We start from the raw sequence: 19933 nt of genomic DNA on the forward strand, positions 1-19933 counted from the left end.
CCCCCCAAACCAACCCAAAAAAACCCCAAAAGCCAACCAAAAAACCAATGAAAAAAAGGCAAAACCCAACCAAACTAAACCAAAACCCACTTATGTGTTTATTCCCTAGCATATCCTAAAATATCACTTAATATGGTTTGCATTTCATTCAACTAAAGCATATCAATGTTTATACACTTCTATTTTCTGTCCTAATTAGCTCCAAAAGCAGGATATAGCCAAGGGGCAACTCAGTATACCCAAGCCCAGCAAACACGACAAGTGACAGCTATAAAACCTGCAACCCCAAGTCCAGCAACAACTACGTTTTCTATATATCCAGTATCCTCTACTGTGCAGCCAGTAGCACCTGCAGCTACTGTTGTTCCATCCTATACTCAAAGTGCAACATACAGTACAACAGCAGTTACTTACTCTGGTAAGAATTTTGCATATTATGTTGCTGGGATCTTTGCATTTGTTATAGGAGAGGATTTAAATACTCAGCATTTTAGCAGTTTGTGTTCAATTACATCACAGTCTACTGAGAAGTATCAACCAGTTAAATCATAATAATGGCAAGATGTTTTTATGTATCTTTAAAGGAGATTTGACAATTGTATGTGCCTATTTTGTTACATGTGAGAATATACAAAGTGTTAGCATTGCTATGTGCACAAGTGTTTTGTGACTTACTGTAAAGTTTGGAGGCAAAAGATGGGGGATAGAAAAAATAAGGAAACACATCCACACACATATAACCCAGGGAAATTTGGAGCATACTGCCATCAAACAGCAATTACAGAGACAAGGAGGAGCAGTACAATATAAATCTTGTAAGTTTGGGTTGTCTTGACCCAAGATGGGAGGAGAATAGGTGCTTGTCTTAGTAAAATGACAATATGTCTCAAGAGGCAAGACCTCCGATGAAGTAAAAGCCACCCCCAAATTACGAAATATTTTGACTTTTGAGTGAAGTAGGAAAATTAATAACAGTTTTACTAAAAGCAGAGAACAAAACAAAACCAAACAATAACAAAAAAAATGTCACCTAAAACCACTCTCTCAGTTCTGTGCTGTCGAGACGGTGGCGCAGTCCTAATGGGGTCACGTGATCGCAATGTAGCCGGAGCGGAGTCGTGGCTGCGCAAGCGGGCAACACGTGAAAGTTCACAAATAGGAGCTCTCAAATCCTTTCAGCGCCACTGCAGCTACAGACGTTAGAGGCGCCGGCAGTCCTCAGAACACGGCAGTCCTCAGAACATGGTGGTCACTGCAGCAATGGGAGAGCCCTGCTTTGCACAGGAATCACGAAGCTGGAGCGCGGGTTGGCGGTGGCTGCTGCTGCCAGCAGTGAGGAGGCGGCGAGGCAGCGAAAAACGACAAGAGCCAAAAAAGCACGGCGAGAGAGCAGCCCAACCGCGCTCCTGCCTTCATACTCCCTACCGGAACCAGAGAGAGCGAGTTCCGGTAGCGCTAGCAAATTTTATCCCACTCAGTTCTCGTGACACTTCCCGCCAGGACCCCCTTATCCCTCTCTGCCCTCACCCTGTGCAGAGAGAGGGGGGAGGTGTCCCTCGTGCCCTCCAAAACTATATGATGATATGAAAAAGTTCAACCAAAAAATCTCCCTTTAGCTAAACTATAACAGTGCTACAAAAAAAGACTTTCCTCCAAACATTAGAAATCCAAAAAGTAGTTAAAGGTGAAAAGATGTTAATTTTATGGCCAGATGGTAATCAACTGGCATATTATAGCTACCTTGAACTATTTGTTTTGGTTTGTTTCCTGTTTAAAAAGGGATTTTAAGACTTCGTTAAACAGAGCTTGATCAGAGGATTAAAATAGTTGAACCAGTAGATGTATAAAGTTTATGGGAAAACTGGCTCGAAAGATATGAAAGCCCAATTTCCTTGATTTATTAAACTTTGATACTAGAAATCAAGGAGTGTGTAGACAGGGTGTGCTGCAGAGGTTTTAGCAGGCAAGCAACCCACTTGAAATAAAATGTAATAGCATTAGCCCTTCTATCTTTTATCTTCTTTTATTTTTTCCCTTCCTCTACATAATATCTGTCCTTTTCAGTTTGGAACTTGAACAGTAAATCTGACTCTGGAAGACTGCTTACTTAAGTGGCCTTTGATAAATCTTTTCTTAAAATTCTTGTTGTATCATACTTGGTCTTACCAGATGTACCAGGAAATTTCATAAATTCTTTAGGGATGCTTTGATATATCTTAACAGAACAGCATGTCTGCAAAGTTTTGTCTAAAATCAAGTATATTCCTGATACAAGTGGTATGCTATGTATTTGTGTACTGTGAAACATCAAGAAAAATTCAGACTGCCTGACATGATCTCAATAAATCATTTATAACTTGCCCTCCTCCCAACTCTATTATGCAATATGCTTGGAATTAGTGTATTATGTAATTGATATATGATGTACAGTGATGTAACATTTATTTTATTTTGATCTTTGAGGTACCTCTTATTCTGGCTATGAAGCCGCAGTGTATTCAGCTGCATCATCCTATTACCAGCAGCAACAGCAGCAGAAACAGGCAGCGGCAGCAGCTGCTGCTGCTGCAACAGTTGCTTGGACAGGGACCACCTTTACTAAAAAGGCACCATTCCAAAATAAACAACTGAAACCAAAGCAACCTCCCAAACCACCCCAGATCCACTACTGTGATGTTTGTAAGATCAGCTGTGCTGGACCACAGGTACCTGTATTATGTAATATTCTGCTATACAATTAAGTCATCGTTTTTTCAGCTAAAAAAAATGACCCCTTCAAGAATATTTGTTAATTTTAAAAGACCTGATTCTATACTTGTACTTAAGGAATAATGAAATGAAAATGTGTGCTATTACAGAAAGAGGTCATATGAGAAGCCAAAAAGATGCATCCCTTTAGCTTGTACAGAGGTTCAGCTGTGCTTTGGACTCCAGAAGTATTCTAAACTTTGAATTTTATTTGTTTTTTAGCATAGCAAACTTCTTAGAAAAGACTTTTTTCAAAACTTTGTGAATGGTAAGCCTGAAAATGTATTCATTGGATTCCAGCATCCCAGTTTAGTTTCACAGTGGGTACAAGTGCATAAAAAGTAGATATCGATTCATGCAGTGTTTGTGTGTGTGTGTTTTGCTAAACAATTCTTACTCTTTAGGTAAATTTGTCATTATTTCCCACCCTATCTGCTCTATAGATTGCCAGTGCTGGTATAGGAACAAATAACAACTTTGTATTTTATTTTCATCACAGCTTTATTTATGCGCTACCTTCTTTTGAACTAATTTTTTTAGTTGTCTGGATACATTTAATAACTGTGGTCTTGCAGTTTGAGGAAAATTCAAAATCAAGAATAATTCAATGCAATGTAGGAAACTGCAACTGAGGCACAGTTTTCTGATCTTATCAAGCTTTCAATGGTAATATATGTTGACCAGTACTTGATTGAGGAAGTGAGACGGTAGAGGAGAAAAGACCATATTGTATTACCTAAAAGTGTAATCCTGGTGGTGAAGAAAATTTCTTGGTTTTAGAAGTGGCCTGCTTATGCCTTATAGCATGTCATATGGAAGAAATGTTCAGTGTAGGAAGTATTTTTCATACAAAGCATGTGTTTTATGCTATGTTCTATATTACATGTATACACATGAATGATGAAGGAACAGTACAAAACCAGTTGTATTGTTTATTTAAACAGACTTATAAAGAACACTTAGAAGGCCAGAAACACAAAAAGAAAGAAGCGGCATTAAAAGCTTCCCAGAACACCAATAGCAGCAACACTTCTGCTCGTGGAACTCAAAATCAGTTGCGCTGTGAGCTTTGCGATGTATCTTGTACAGGAGCAGATGCTTATGCTGCACATATCCGTGGAGCCAAGCATCAGAAAGTAAGAACTTTCTCTTGTCCTTATTATACAAGTCAGTCATATATTTCTTCCCATTATTTTTTTCTCAGAGAGGAGAAAGTATGCAGAAACAGTATATAATTCAAATCGTTTTGTTTAAATACGTTTAGTTCTGCTTTTCGTTTCAAACTTATCTTTAAGCTCACTATTAGAAGGACCTTGTTGGGAGAAAGGGGGAAAACATATTGCCACAGCATCAATGAGAAGAGGATATATTGGGAAAGGTATATAAATTGTAGGAAGAAGGTGTAGAGTAAGATGGGGGAAAAGTGTCCATGAGGACATGCAGTAACATGCTTGTGCCCCCTAACACTTTTCAAGACTTCTGTTGACACTTTTCTAATTTGATGCTGTGAAGCTCTCTGCGCTTTGAAACACTCTAAACTGAGTCAGTACCAAGGGATGGGATTACGTGTCACTTTTTGGTATTTCTTGCAAAGAAAATTGGCATATGGAAGCAAGGAACAATGCCCTGTAGTAGATTTTATAATGAGTATGTTTGAAGAGTTTTGGTAAGCATGCTTTCCCTAATGTCTGGGTGCAGTTAGGTGAGCATTGTGGAATAAAGACTCTGAGCTGCACTGTGAACCTCTGTGACCTGTGTTCTAAATTTGGCCATACAACAGTAAATGGAATGGCGCAGCGTAGAACGTGTGTTTAGATATTACAGATTTTGCTCATAACTATGGAATGATTAATGTGAGTAACAGAGTATTAATATTATGACTTTTATAGGTCTTTATATCTCAGAACACTCTACAAAGCGGCATTGGTAATATTGTTCCTATTACAAAAAATGTCATAGCAAATTTAAAATAATTTCCCCAATATTATTTTTTGTTAGGAGAAGAAGAAAAACTATAATTAAGATAGACTTGCCTAGTGTTTGTTCCTTCATTAATGAAGTTGAGCCATTAAATTTTTGAGTTGTGCCCAGTAACTCTATAAGTATATGGAGTACGATAATATACTATCTTTATATATTTGGATGTCACTTTCTCTTCCTCATAGATAGTTGCTAACTAATGCTAATTTAGGTTGTCATCAGTGTAATGATGAAGTCTCAAAGGACTCTGGTACACTGAAGAATTTTGTCCATACAAGTGGAAAAAAAGTAATTTTGAAGAGTCGCTTGAACTTAAATTTATAATATTACGTGACAACAATATGTCTGTATTCTGATGGTAAACATGCTTAAAATAAGAACAAAAAACTAAGAAGTGTATGTATACACTTATGTGCAGACCATAGAATCATTTTGGTTGGAAAAGCCCTCTAAGATCGACTCCAACTGTTAACCTAATGCTGCCAAGTCCATCACTAAACCATGTTCCTAAGCATCCCATCTACACATCTTTTAAATACCTCCAGGAATGGTGACTCCACCAGCTCCCCAGGCAGTCTGTTCCAATGCTTGACAACGCTTTTGGTGAAGAAATTCCTCCTAATATCCAATCTAAACCTCCCCTGGTGCAACTTGAGGCCATTTCCTCCCATCCTATTGTTTGTTACTTGGGAGAAGAGACCTACATCCACCTTGCTACAATCTCCTTTTGGGTAGTTGTAGAGAGCAATAACATCCCCCCTGAACCTCCTTTTCTCCAGACTAAACAACCCCAGCTCCCTCAGCCACTCCTCCTAATACTTGCACTCTAGACCCTTCACCAGCTTTGTTGCCCTTCTCAGGACATGCCCCAGCACCTCAATGTCTGTCTTGTTTTGAGGGGCCCAAAACTGAACACAAGATTCAAGATGTGGCCTCACCAGTGCTGAGGTATGGGGGGGACAATCACTTCCCTAGTCCTGTTGCTCACACTATTTCTGTTGCAGGTCAGGATATCATTGGCCTTCTTGGCCACCTGGACACACTGCTGGCTCATGTTCAGCTGGCTGTTGGCCAATACTCCTTGGTCCTTTTCCACTGGGCATCTTTCCAACCACTCTTCCCCCAACCTGTAATGCTGCATGGGGTGGTTGTCACCAAAGTGCAGGACCCAGCACTTTGCCTTATTGAACCTGGTTGTGTACGTGTTTGCACTGAAGATATATCTAGCAGATTTGTTTTGGTTCTTTTACTGCTACTTTCACACCCAGTCTTTAGTTTTCATTTTGCGCGTTTTGTTCTTATGGACTACATGCATTGCCTTTTCTAGTGATGGTCAGCTGTCACCAAAAAGAAGTATTACTCTATCTCAAGCGTGTTGTAAAAAGGCCTCTGCTTTATTACTTCTAAGAATAAGCACATACCTCTTAACTTTCAATGAGATACTAAAGGGCTCTGAAATATGCCTCTTGCATCCTCCTTAACTTTTTCTGCAGATGTGCTTTAACAAAAAGAAAAGAAAGCCTTTGTCTAAGGAATACTTCAGTTTTGCTAGGTAACCTGGGAAGTCTTTCAATATAAATACTCTTAAAATGTAGTGATGAAAAGAGACAGTGTTGAATCTGAATTAAATAACTTATTTACAAATATTATTTGGAACTAAAATAGTTCAATGTGCTACAATTTTTGGAGGGAGAATAAAAAGCAGCCAGGCAACAAAACAGTCACGTTGTAAACATTTTGCTCAAACTATTTCTTGAGTTTTACTGGCTTGTGAGTTTATTGGTTTTCTGTTCTCATCTACACAACTTTTGGAGTAAATGTCTGAATTTCTAGTGGAAATAAGCAACCTGAGATAAGTATTAAATATTTCCTTGTTACAGATGACAAGAACTTTTATATGTCCCTTTTTTTTCCCTGAGATCACTTTTTGTAAAGAGGCAATAACTTTAAAATAAAATAAAAATATCAATATAACTATTTATTGATGTTTCTCTTAAAGCTTCAATAACCTATAACAAGTTCATGTTTTTTTATAGCTACCCCAGGGAAGTAATATTATGAATTTCTTGTTATTCTTATAGGTAGTAAAGTTGCACACAAAACTTGGCAAACCCATTCCTTCAACTGAACCAAATGTGGTTACCCAAGCTGCTACTTCAACATCCGCATCTGCTTCGAAACCAACTGCCTCTGCTTCAAATACAGCAACTAGCAGCAGTACTGTGACCTCCTCTGTTGCATCCTCTGCAGTGAAAATTCTTGCTCCCATGGCAAATGCACCACTTAACACTGTGTCCAACAACAAAACATCTTCAACTGCTGCTAATATAGCTATAAAGAAAATATCTACACCAAAAATAAACTTTGTTGGCAAGTACAGAAGTCAGTCTTTATTTTGAAACCTAACCTATTCTACATTTTTTAAAGATTTTAGTGCAACAAGTACAAATGTATTTAGTTAACTTTATGCATGAGTAATTCTGTTGTATTTGAGGAAATTACTGATAGGGAAAAATAAGAATGTGTATAAAAACTTTGCTTCACAATTTATACTGTTTTCTGCCCTTTTGTCTCCACCTGACCTTTCCTGGAGGCTTCATAAGAAGCCTCCCACCTTTGGTTTCTTATATAGTAGCTGTTGGAGTATTGCAGATTATAATCCAGTTGGTCCTAATTTCAGTTCACAGCATGGGTTGTTAAGACAAACTGCAGTAGGTTGGCAGTTGGCAACTGGGATACTGAAACATTGTTGTAACACTAAATCTAACAGTGGAAACTTTTGAAATAAGCATGACACATTTAGAGACAGAAAGCAGTTGTTCAACAGTAAGATAACCCGCTCTTGAAAGAAAGACCTATGCAGTTGCAACACAAAATATGCTACCTTTGTTAGTACAAACGTTAAAAGGTTTTGAGGTACTTTCTTGGATCCATTTGCAAAAAGAGAAAATAAATCTGATGGGAAAAAAAATTAAAATCTATTCGCTGAGTTGTTCCCATTCAGTCCTATCTCTTGAAAAAGCATGAAAGTGAATGATGGCAATTGCAACTATATAAAGCAAAAGATTGCTTGCTAAAATAAAAAACTACATGTTTAAATAAGTTTTTCTTAAGCTTTTTTAAAAAACTTATAGTATTTAAAATGTTTGCTTTAATACATTTTAAAAGACTGATAATGCTTTGACCAGAACATTGATACTTGCAAATAAAGTCTTCAGTTTGCACATCGTGTGTAATCATATTTGCATTTTATGAAAGTTAGTGATTTAACTTTTTTGTTTTGCAGGTGGTAATAAACTTCAGACAACAGGAAGTAAACTGGAGGAAATGAAATCAGCTGAAAGTATTAAAACAACAACTGCTGCTACAGTACAAACACAGGAAGTAAAACCAGACACAGCAGCTGAACCAGTGACTCCTGCAACTCTTGCTGCCTTGCAAAGTGATGTCCAGCCAGTGGGCCATGACTATGTGGAGGAGGTATTGATATGAAAATGCGGATTATTTTTTAACTCTTATATGTAGAGAGGCTCCAGTTCCTTCATCATCTTTGTGACCTTTCACTGAATTCTTTCCAGTATGTCCATGTCTTTCTTGCACTGGGGAGCCCAGAATTGGACACAAGACTCCAGATGTGGCCTCACCAGTGCTGGGTTAGAGAGGAAGGATCAGCTCTTGACCTGCTGGCAATACATTGTTTAATGCAGTCCAGGATACCATTCACCTTCTTTGCTACAAGGGCACATTGTTGGCTCAAGTTCAGCTTGGCATTCACCAGGACCCCCCATGGCCTTTTCTGGCAAGCTGCTTTCCAGCTGGGTGGTCCCCCAGCCTGTTGAGATCTATCTCTCTGGATGGCAGCACAACCCTGAGGCATATCAGCCACTGCTTCCAGTTTTGTGTCGTCAGCAAACTTACTGAGGGTACACTCTGCCCAGTCATCCAGATCATTAATGAAGATGTTAAACAGAACTCGACCCAACATTGAGCCCTGGGGTACACTACTAGATACTGGACTCCAACTAGATTTCATTCTACTGATTACTACCCTCTGACCCTTGCCGTTCAGCCCACTTTCAATCCACCTCACTGTATGCTTATCCAGCCCATACATCAACACTTTGTCTATGAGGATATTATGGTGAGACTGTGTCAAACACCTTACTGAAGTCCACATAGACAATATCAACTGCTTTCCACTCATCTTCCAGGCCAGTCACTTCACTGCAGAAGTTGATCAAGCATGACTTTCCTTTGGTGAAGCCATGCTGACTACCGATGATGATTTTCTTCTCCTTAATGTGCCTGGAAATGGTTTCCAGAATTAGTTGCTCCATCACCTTCCTGGGGATTGAGGTGAGGCTGACTGGCCTGTAATTCCCTGGGTTCTCCTTGAAGATAAGAGGGACAAGGCATTGAACCTGCAAAGGCTTGAGCTTATGTTTATGTTTTTGTATTGTGCATGTTTATTTTGACCTCAGTGGGGCATTCTTCATGTTGGTGGCATGAGATATGTGGATGAAATCTGATGTAAATTATTCATCATTTGGAATTATTTAACTCATTATGTTCAGGGTCAAGTTTAAAGCTGTGGAAGAACTTTGTTGCCAATCACAATGGTGCGTCTATCAGAATTGAAAGTTCTATTTTGCCTTTTTTCAGTTACTGTGTGTACTTTTAAGCATGTTTTGAGATGGGTAGACATTATCCAGTGTCACTGAATTAGATTAATTTTTACATCAGCTTTTGTTTAAAAAAAAGTAAAGGTGTTATAACTTTTATTTTCCAGGTGAGAAATGATGAAGGAAAGGTGATCCGCTTTCACTGTAAACTTTGTGAATGCAGTTTTAATGATCCTAATGCCAAGGAGATGCACTTAAAAGGGAGGCGGCACAGACTTCAGTATAAGGTTGGTAGAAGTGCTAATACTTTTATATGAAAATCTACCAGATGTCAGCTGACTGATTACATGTTGTACTGGGTTTCTGGGGCCAGGCTTTGGTGGTGATGGGGCTATAGGGGAGGCTTCTGTTAGAAGCTGCTAGAAGCTTCCCCCCATGTCCCACAGAGCCAATGTCAGCTGGCTCCAGGACAGACCCACCACTGACCAAGGCAGAGCAAATTAGGAGTGATAGTAATGCTTCTGTGATAACATATTTAAGAAGGGGAAAAAAAAGTTGTTGGGCAGAGGAACATTGCAGCCAGGGAAGAGAGGAGTGAGAACATGTGAACAGCAATGTAGACACTGTCAGTGGAGAAGGATAGGGAGGAGGTACTACAGGTGCTGGAGCCGAGGTTCCCCTGCAGCCCGTGGTGCAGACCATGGTGAAACAGGCTGTCCCCCTGCAGCCCATGGAGGACCACTGGGGTGCAGAGATCCAACTGCAACCCATGGAGGAGCCCACGCCAGAGTGGGTGGATGCCTGAAGGAGGCTGTGACCCCGTGGGAGGCCCATGCTGGAGCAGTGTCCTGCCAGGGACGTGCAGCCTGTAGAGGAGTCCACACTAGAGCACATTTCCCTGGTAGGACTTGTGGCCCTGTGGGAGACCCACATTGGATCATCTTGTTTCTGAAGGACTGCACCCCATGGAGAAGTGACTCATGTGGCAACAGTTTTGTGAAGAACTGTCTCCCATGGGATGGACTCACACTGGAGAGGTTCCTGAAGGTCTGTCTCCCATGGGAGGGACCCCATGGGAGCAGGGAAAGGACTCCTCTCTCTGAGCAGCAGCAGAAGCAACTGACTGTAACCCCCATTCCCTGTCTCCCTGCACCACTGGGGGGAGGAGGTAGAACTTGGAAGGAAGGAGGGGTGGGGGGAAGGTGTTTTTAAGACTGTTTTATTTCTCACTCTCCTGCTCTGATCCTGTTAGTAATAAATTTAATTAATATCCCCACTTCGAGTCTGTTTTGCCCATGATGGTAATCAGTAAGTGACCTCTCCCAGCTCTTAACCCATGAATCCTTTGTTGTATTTTCTCTCCTCTGTCCAGTTGCAGAGGGGAGTGAGAGAGCGGCTTTAGTGAGTACCTGGCATCCAGCCAGGGCCAACCTGCTACACATGTTCTTACATTTAAAGACTAGTCAGAAGTAGGTGCTCTGAGTAAACAGTGTATTAAAAAAGCTAGAGAAATATATTTCTTAGGGAGTATAGTCTTTAAAGTTGTATTGCCTAAAGAGACTGCAGAGAAAAAGACTCCAGGCCAATTTAATGTATAAGATAAGATAAAATATTGGATACATTTTACAAAAGCCAAATGCAAATTTTGGTTCTAAACCCAATCCGTAGTTACCGACTGTACAGATAATAAGTACGGAAGTGATATGGTTTGAAGCTGGTTCCCTGCCAAGTCTCCAAACCTTACCACAAGAAGTCCCCCCCCAAACCTCAGGGAGAAGAGGGAGAAAAACAACTAAGAAAACCCAAAACGAGAGAGAGACAGCTAAAGTGATATATATATATAAAATATATTCACACTTATGTTACAGGTATATACAATTGAAATATATATACAATTTCACAAGGGAACGGGAAGGGGAAAGGGAAAAGGAACAAAACCAAAAATAATATATATATATATATCTCCCAATTAGTAACCCAATATCTAACAACTAAAAGAGTTAGCAAAGAAATATCTCACTACTCTCCTTGGGACAACCGAGAGTCGCTCTGGAACGATCGCCGGCAACCTCTGTCTCCCAAGGTCAGCAAGGCCTAACCAGGCCTCACTCCCCAACACGGCAGACTCAACAGCAGGGAACCTGCACCTCCAAGCCGCCAGAAGGAAAGAGAACGAAGACCTCTCCTCCTTTCTTCTTATAGTCTGGCTTACATAAAAATCGTAGGGAATACTGGGTAAATCTGGACCCTTCCTTGGTTACAAACTGGTCACCAAGGAAGGCCTAGCCCAAACCACCACATTCTCCACCCCTTATTCCATACTATTTTTACGTAACACCTATATCTCATGTTCGCCTACATCCCGCGCGTATATATACACATATACATATATATATATAGTTCTTGTTGGTCTTTCGGCGCAGTTGTCTCGTCGTTGGAAAATCAATACTGACATCAGTTCAGTTCAGTCCAGATCTTTGGTCTCCTCGGTCACAATTACAGTTCTGATTTTAGGGCTATTTCATCGTTCTGGGCTGTCTCATCACTGGATACCAGCATCAGCTTAGTTCAGGTCTCTCTCTCTCTCATCTGGTGACTGGTTTCCTGTAAAAACACAACTCAGGACATACAATTAGTTTTTCCCCCAGGCTAAATTTCCTTGAGGCACACATTGGATCACTCCATCCTTCCTCATTACCCACCACGTATGTCCTGGCCCTTGAGCAAAGACAATCCCACGAATGGGTTTGTCTTGGCCTGAGGCAGGGGTAACCCAAACAGCTTTCCCTAGCATTCCCCTCAAATGGATTGCTGTAACTTTATCTCCATCAACAATGTGGAGGGATTCTGCTTGTGCAGGGCCAGCTCTATTGACAGAACCCCTGGTGTTAACTAACCAGGTGACCTTGGCTAAGTTCTTATCCCAATTTTTGTAAGTTCCTTCACCTAGTGACTTTAGAGTTGTCTTCAACAGTCCATTACATCTTTCAACCTTCCCAGCAGCTGGTGCATGATAAGGAATGTGGTACACCCATTCGATACCATGTTCCCTCGCCCAAGTGGTGACTAAGTCATTTTTGAAATGAGTCCCTTTGTCCGACTCAATACGTTCTGGGGTCCCGTGTCTCCACAGAACTTGCTTTTCAAGGCCCGGAATGGTATTTCGTGCCGTTGCGTGGGGCACTGAAAAAGTCTCTAGCCATCCGGTGGTTGCTTCCACCATGGTAAGCACATAGCACTTACCTTGGCGGGTCTGTGGCAGTTTGATATAATCAACCTACCATACCTCTCCATACTTATACTTATCCCATCGTCCACCGTACCACAGGGGCTTCAGTCTTTTCGCCTGCTTAATAGCGGCACAAGTCTCACAATCATGGATAACTTCAGAAATGATATCCATGGTTAAATCCACCCCTCGGTCTCGTGCCCATCTGTGGGTGGCATCTCGGCCCTGATGACCTGAAACATCATGGGCCCATCGAGCTGGAAACAGCTCTCCCTTCTGCTGCCAGTCTAGATCTACTTGTGACACTTCGATCTGTACAGCTCGGTCCGCTTCTCTGTTGTTATCATGTTCTTCATTAGCTTGCTTCTTGGACACATGGGCATCTACATGGTGGACTCTCACATTCAGACTCTTCGCTCTGGCAGCGATGTCCTGCCACAAGTCAGCAGCCCAGATGGGTTTTCCTCCACGCCCCCAGTTCATCTTCTTCCATCGGTCTAACCATCCCCATAGAGCATTGGCTATCATCCACGAGTCGGTGTAGAGGTAGAGTCTTGGCCATCCTTCTCATTCGGCAATGTCCAGGGCCAATTGGACGGCTTTGAGTTCTGCAAATTGACTCGACTCACCTTGACCCTCAGCAGCTTCTGCCACTCGTCAGGTGGGACTCCAAACGGCTGCTTTCCACTTCCGGTTCCTTCCTACAATACGGCAAGAACCATCAGTGAAAAGGGCATAACGCCTTTCTTCATCTGGCAGCTGATCAAATGGTGGAGCTTCTTCAGCTCGGCTCACTGGCTCTTCTTCTTCATCTGCCAGACTGAAGTTCCCACCTTCAGGCCAATTTGTGATAACCTCCAAAATTCCAGGGTGATTTGAGCTTCCCAATCGTACACGCTGTGTAATCAAGGCTATATACTTACTCCACGTAGCATCGGTGGCATGATGCATAGGGGGCACCTTCCCTTTGAACATCCAACTCAGGACTGGTAGTCGGGGTGCTAGGAGAAGCTGTGTTTCAGTGCCAACCACTTCTGAGGCTGCTTTTATGCCTTCGTAGGCTGCCAGAATTTCCTTTTCCACAGGAGCGTAGTTGGCTTCAGAACCCCTGTAGCTTCGGCTCCAGAAGCCAAGTGGTCGCCCTCGTACCTCACCAGGCACCTTTTGACAGAGGCTCCAGGAGGGACCTTTATCTCCAGCTGCAGTATAAAGTACGTTCTTCACGTCTGGTCCTGTCCGAACTGGTCCAAGAGCCACGGCATGTGCAATCTCTTGTTTGATCTGTTTGAATGCCTGCTGCTGTTCAGGATCCCATTGAAAGGTATTCTTTTTACGTGTCACAAAGTGAAGAGGGCTCACAATCTGGCTATACCCAGGGATGTGCATTCTCCAGAAGCCTATGGCCCCCAGGAAAGCTTGCATCTCCTTCTTGTTGGTCGGTGGAGCCATGGCTACAATCTTATTGATGACATCTGTTGGTATCTGACGTCGTCCATCTTGCCATTTCACCCCTAGGAACTGGATCTCTCTGGCAGGTCCCTTGACCTTATTCTTTTTGATGGTGAAACCGGCGTCAAGGAGAATCTGGATGATTTCCTCTCCTTTCTCAAAAACTACTTCTGCTGTGTCCCCCCATACAATGATGTCATCAATGTACTGGATATGTTCTGGGGCCTTGCCCTTCTCCAGTGTGGCTTGAATCAGTCCATGGCAGATTGTTGGACTGTGCTTCCACCCCTGGGGCAGTCAGTTCCACGTGTACTGCACACCTCTCCAAGTGAAAGCAAACTGCAGCCTGCACTCTGCTGCTGGGGGAATGGAGAAAAATGCATTGGCGATGTCGATGGTGGCGTACCACTTTGCTATCTTGGACTCCAACTCGTATTGGAGCTCCAACATGTCTGGTACAGCAGCACTCAATGGTGGCGTGACTTCATTCAAGCCACGATAGTCCATGGTCAGTCTCCATTCGCCATCGGACTTACGTACAGGCCAAATGGGGCTATTGAAGGGTGTGTTCTTCTAACCACCCCTTGGCTTTCCAACTTGCGGATCATCTTATAAATGGGGATCACAGCATCTCGATTCATCCGGTACTGTCGCCTATGCACTGTCTTAGTGGCTGTTGGCACTCGCTGGTCCTCGACTCGCAGTAATCCTACAACAGAAGGATCTTCTGAAAGGCCAGGCAGGGCAGATAATCGTTTGGATTCCTCTTCAGTCACCGCGGTTATACCAAAAGCCCATCGGTACCCCTTCGGGTCCTTGAAGTATCCTCTTCTGAGGTAATCCATGCCAAGAATGCAAGGGGCTTCTGGCCCTGTCACAATGGAGTGTTTTTCCCATTGGTCTCCTGTCAGGCTTATTTCAGCCTCTACCACCAACAGCTCTTGAGACCCTCCTGTCACCCCAGAAATTGAAATAGTCTCTGTGCTCACATGTCCTGAGGACATTAACGTACACTGTGCACCGGTATCTATTAAAGCTTGGTATCTCTGAGGATCCGATGTGCCAGGCCATTGAACCCACACAGTCCAGTAAACTCTGTTATCTTTCTCGTCCCTCTCCTTCTCCTGGCAGAAGGCAGGGCCCCTCTATTGGTTCTGGTCAGAGCATTCACCATCGGATCTTTGTTTCAGCTTGTCAGAGGCTTTCTTGTCATCCTGGAAATGGACTCCAGACCTCCTGTGTCTGGGAGATCTCAGTTCTCTTTTGAAGAAATCTGCATCTACTACGTAGACAACTTTCTTATCGGCTTCCTTGCATTTTAGTTCTCTCACTCTGGTCTCGAGTCTGGAAGTAGGTTCACCATCCCACTTCCTCATGTTTTCTCCATGGGCACACAGATAGGACCACAGTTCACTGCGCTTAGATCTACACTTAGGGTATTCGCTCCTTCTGTGTGTGACGGAAGGAGATCGCGAGCGGGACCGGGACCAAGATCGAGATTGTGGTGGAGACCGGTCTGCTGATCTGTCTCTGTAGCGTCTGTCCCTGTGGTCTCCGTAGTTATCTTCATATTCAGAGCGCCCGTAAGGCTCATCTCTCTCAGGTCTTTGTCTGTAACTAGAATCAAAATAGTCTCTAGAAAACTCATTCCTAGATTCTACTGCTTCTTTTAGATGTCGCAGAACCGTACACAACGTGCCCACAAGCGTTTCTGGCATGTTTGGAAGCATTATTCCTGCCAAGGTATGAACATATGATGCAGGAGCACCCTGGATTATCTTCTTCCACATGGGCATTGTGCACGCGACATTCTCTGGGTCATCAGTGACGGGATCGTATTGAGGGTCATCATACATACCTTCCAACAATGCCAATTCTCTTAGGTACTGGATGGCGTCTTCTATCTTGGTCCACTTCCTCATGGGGCACGGTAAATAGTCTTTAAATGGAAACCTTTGTCTCACACTTAAGACAAGTCGCGCCCAAAGACTGAGGTCTGGTCTCTCCTCTGCAATCAAGTGATCAAGTTCACGGTCTCCAGAGATGGAAGCTAGTTGTTCTGCTTCAGCAGTTGACAATATGTGACCTCTAGCCCCACGGTCTCGGCATCAGAGCAACCACGCTAGAATTCGCTCACCAGGCCGACGCGTGTAGTCTCTTTGTAAGTCCCGGAGTTCTGCTGGGGTCATTGACCACAAAATTGTAGTTTCCACTTTTGGGGGTGGTACTGCTCGTGGGGGTGGAGGTGGAGTTCTGGCACTGGCATCAGTATCAGTCCCCTCTCCGTTATCTTCTGACTTGTTTTGCTCTCCATCTGGTTGTAGGCTTAAAGTTTCGGGTGCCGATACCCATGACTTCCTTTTCACTACAGGGGCAAGAGGTATCTCAGGTGGTGTAGTCTGGGTTCCACTTTCAGTGCATGTAGTAGAGGTGGCACTGGTCTCAGGTGGCAGGGTTTGAGTTTCTGCCTCAGCCTTAGCCTTCCGAGCATAGTCCACAGCAGCTCAATAGGCACTCACCAGACCCCAGTACAAAGCAAAAAACTGTGTATTTGGGTCCTCATAAGAAAAACACCCTTTTGCCAAACGACGTGCCATTTCGTCAGGATCAAACACCTGCTCTGGTGTGAAATCCCAACTAATGGGAGGTGTCACGTGCCCTACCAATTTACCAAAGTTGGCCCAGATTCCTTGCCATCCATAGACTGGTTTTCTCAAGGCCCTTCCCAAAGTTCCAGCAAATCCCTTTGAGTTTCGGCCTTTCCTGCAACAAGGAAAGCAGTACCACACCACCTTTCCAATGTTAAACAGCACTTCCATAGCTTTTAGGAATAGTAGAACTGTTGCCAAACAATTTAGGTAAGGACTGGGGCCAATTTTGATCCTAGGGACCTCAGTCACTAGGCCTTTGATGTCATAATTAAGGAAAGGCAGATATTGGTAGATGCCTTTTGGGTTAGTTCTCACTGGATACCCAGAAACATATATAAAAATGGCCAAAATAACCAAGAAAATGAATAAAAAGGTCAAGTTTATATATTTTTCTTCCTTTGTTCCCAAACAAAGCTATATTTATATAAACAAAAGGTTCTTGGCAGCTCTCCCGGTAGTGTTCCCAAACAATGGGCAGTGTTTGCACCAACTTGGCTCCCTTCCCAGACTTGTTCCTAAACAATCGTGGCAAAACCAAAACAAACCAAAGATAACCGGGCGGAAACACCAGATAAGAGTGATATGGTTTGAAGCTGGCTCCCTGCCAAGTCTCCAAACCTTACCACAAGAAGTCCCCGTCCCCCCCCCCAAACCTCAGGGAGAAGAGGGAGAAAAACAACTAAGAAAATCCAAAACGAGAGAGAGACAGCTAAAGTGATATATATATAAAATATATTCACACTTATGTTACAGGTATATACAATTGAAATATATATACAATTTCACAAGGGAACGGGAAGGGGGAAGGGAAAAGGAACAAAACCAAAAATAAAATATATATATATCCCGATTAGTAGCCCAATATCTAACAACTAAAAGAGTTAGCAAAGAAATATCTCACTACTCTCCTTGGGACAACCGAGAGTCGCTCTGGAACGATTGCCGGCAACCTCTGTCTCCCAAGGTCAGCAAGGCCTAACCAGGCCTCGCTCCCCAACACGGCAGACTCAACAGCAGGGAACCTGCACCTCCAAGCCACCGGAAGGAAAGAGAACGAAGGCCTCTCCTTCTTTCTTCTTATAGTCTGGCTTACGTAAAAATCGTAGGGAATACTGGGTAAATCTGGACCCTTCCTTGGTTACAAACTGGTCACCAAGGAAGGCCTAGCCCAAACCACCACAGGAAGAAACAGTTTAAGCCACATCCTCTTCATCGGTGTCAGGCTCTGATTTGCTAGTTGTTCCAGGAACAGAAGCTGTCTTAACTCTGGAGTAATGAAACCAGCATCCTTTGCCAGCAACTTTGACTGCAGTGAGGGAGGTCAGCAGGACTTGGAATGGTCCTCTCCACTTAGCTCGCAGAGGGTCACTATCCCACCATTTAACGTAGACCCAGTCTCCAGGCTGGAATTTATGAGCATGGGTTTCCAATCCTATGGGTCTGGATAACTCAATGAATCTCTGGAGTTTCTGTAAAGTAGATCCTAGAGCCATTAAATACTTTTGTAAATCAATTTTCCCCCTCATGTGAATGTTCTCTGTAATATGCAGAGCTTGATATAGTCTCCCATATCATATTTCTTAGGGACTTATGTTATCTCTCCGCCTTGGTTGTATGTGAATTCTCAGCAGAGCTAGAGGCAAAGCCTGAACCCATGACATGGATGTTTCCTGACAAATTTTACCAATTTGCATTTTAAGAGTGCCATTCATACTTTGCCCCTTGCCTAAGGTGTGTAGGGAGCATGCAAGTCCCAAACAATTCCCAGGACGAGACAAACCTTCTTCACTACTGTTGCAATAAAGTGTGTCCCTCTATCTGATGACATTCCTAGATGAACCCCAAATCTTGGAATTATATGGTTGAGCAAAGCTTTTACCACTTCCTTTGCTGTGTTAGTGCGACAGGGGTAAGCTTCAGGCCATCCACTGAAGGTGTCAACCAGTACTAGTATGTACTTGTATCCCTCCCTGGGTGGTAACTCAGCAAAATATATTTGCCAATAATCTCTGGGAAGGTCCCTGACCTTTGTTACCTCTAGCACCACTCTCTTGCTTGTATCAGGATTATTTTATCTGTATATTTCACATTTACTTACAATGGATTGCATGACTCCCGTCATACCTGTCCCTATTACTACCTTCTTCAAATGTTTTAAAAGATTTTCTGTTCCCTAGTGGGTAGCCTCATGCTCCTGCAGAGCTATCTCCCTGAGGAGTTGGGGTGTGGTCACAACCTGTCCTGTAGGTGTAACAGCCCATCCACTTTCCTTGATTTCAGCTTTAAGGGACTTAATTAACTGGTGGTCTTTCTCATCATATTTTGGGGTGAACCCTGTCAGATCAATTTTCTTCTGTGGTGTTACTGCCAGGATACCTTTTTCTGCAGCCCCTTTTGCTGCCTGGTTGGCAAAATGATTTCCCAGTTTGGGAGTTGTTTTCCCCTTTCAATGAGCTCTGCAATGCATGATAGACACTTCCTCAGGCTTCCAAATACTCTGCAGGAGTGCATGGATTTGGTTTGCATGTTTGTTCCCACTGCCTTGGGCAGTTAATAGCCCTCTCTCTTTCCAGATGGCTCCATGGGCATGCATATTTAGAATCAGTCCAGATATTTACCTTCTTTCCTTCACTAAGTTCTAGAGCTCATCAGTGCAATCAGTTCTGCTTTTTTGGATGATACATCTGCAGGCAAGGCCTTCACCTCAGTTACCTCATCCTTGGTTGTCACTGAGTACCCTGTCATTCGCTTATCATCCCACATGAAACTGCTTCCATCCATGTACAGTTCCCAATCTGGGTTTTCCAGAGGCATGTACTTCAGGTCTGGTCTGCTGGAATAGACCTCCTCGATGGTCTGCAAACAATCATGCTCGGGCACACTGTCAGTCAGTGTTGAGGACAGAAACATAGCAGGATTAACAGTAGATTTTGTTTTCAGGGTAACATCATCCTGTTCCAACAACACAGCTTGATATTTAAGCATTCTGCTAGGGGACAGCCAGTGGTCCCCCTTTTGCTCAAGAACAACTTGGACTGCATGGGGTACGTACACGACAATGCGCTGCCCAAGGGTGAATTTTCAGGCGTCCTGGATCAGGATAAGAGTTGCTGCTACAGCTCTCAAACACCTGGGCCATCCTTGGCTAACACTGTCTAGCTGTTTGGAGAAGTAGGCCACAGCCCTTCGCTGGTTTCCCAGGGTCTGTGACAGTACCCCCAGAGCAACATTCAGTTGCTCATATGTGAACAGTT

General features: G+C 43.1%; 1 protein-coding gene across 1 annotated transcript in view; it reads left to right on the forward strand.

The window, feature by feature from the left end:
* Positions 1–19933, forward strand: part of LOC135405137 (zinc finger RNA-binding protein-like) — a 72905-nt gene that overhangs the window by 22211 nt on the left and 30761 nt on the right. Inside the window, exons 5-10 of the mRNA XM_064639845.1 lie at positions 200–418; positions 2464–2705; positions 3693–3884; positions 6810–7098; positions 8015–8208; positions 9518–9637. Coding sequence (XP_064495915.1) covers positions 200–418; positions 2464–2705; positions 3693–3884; positions 6810–7098; positions 8015–8208; positions 9518–9637 — 1256 coding nt within the window. The remainder of the gene's footprint in view (positions 1–199; positions 419–2463; positions 2706–3692; positions 3885–6809; positions 7099–8014; positions 8209–9517; positions 9638–19933) is intronic.

The sequence above is a fragment of the Pseudopipra pipra genome, chromosome W (assembly GCF_036250125.1).
Source record: "Pseudopipra pipra isolate bDixPip1 chromosome W, bDixPip1.hap1, whole genome shotgun sequence".
Taxonomy (NCBI): domain Eukaryota; kingdom Metazoa; phylum Chordata; class Aves; order Passeriformes; family Pipridae; genus Pseudopipra; species Pseudopipra pipra.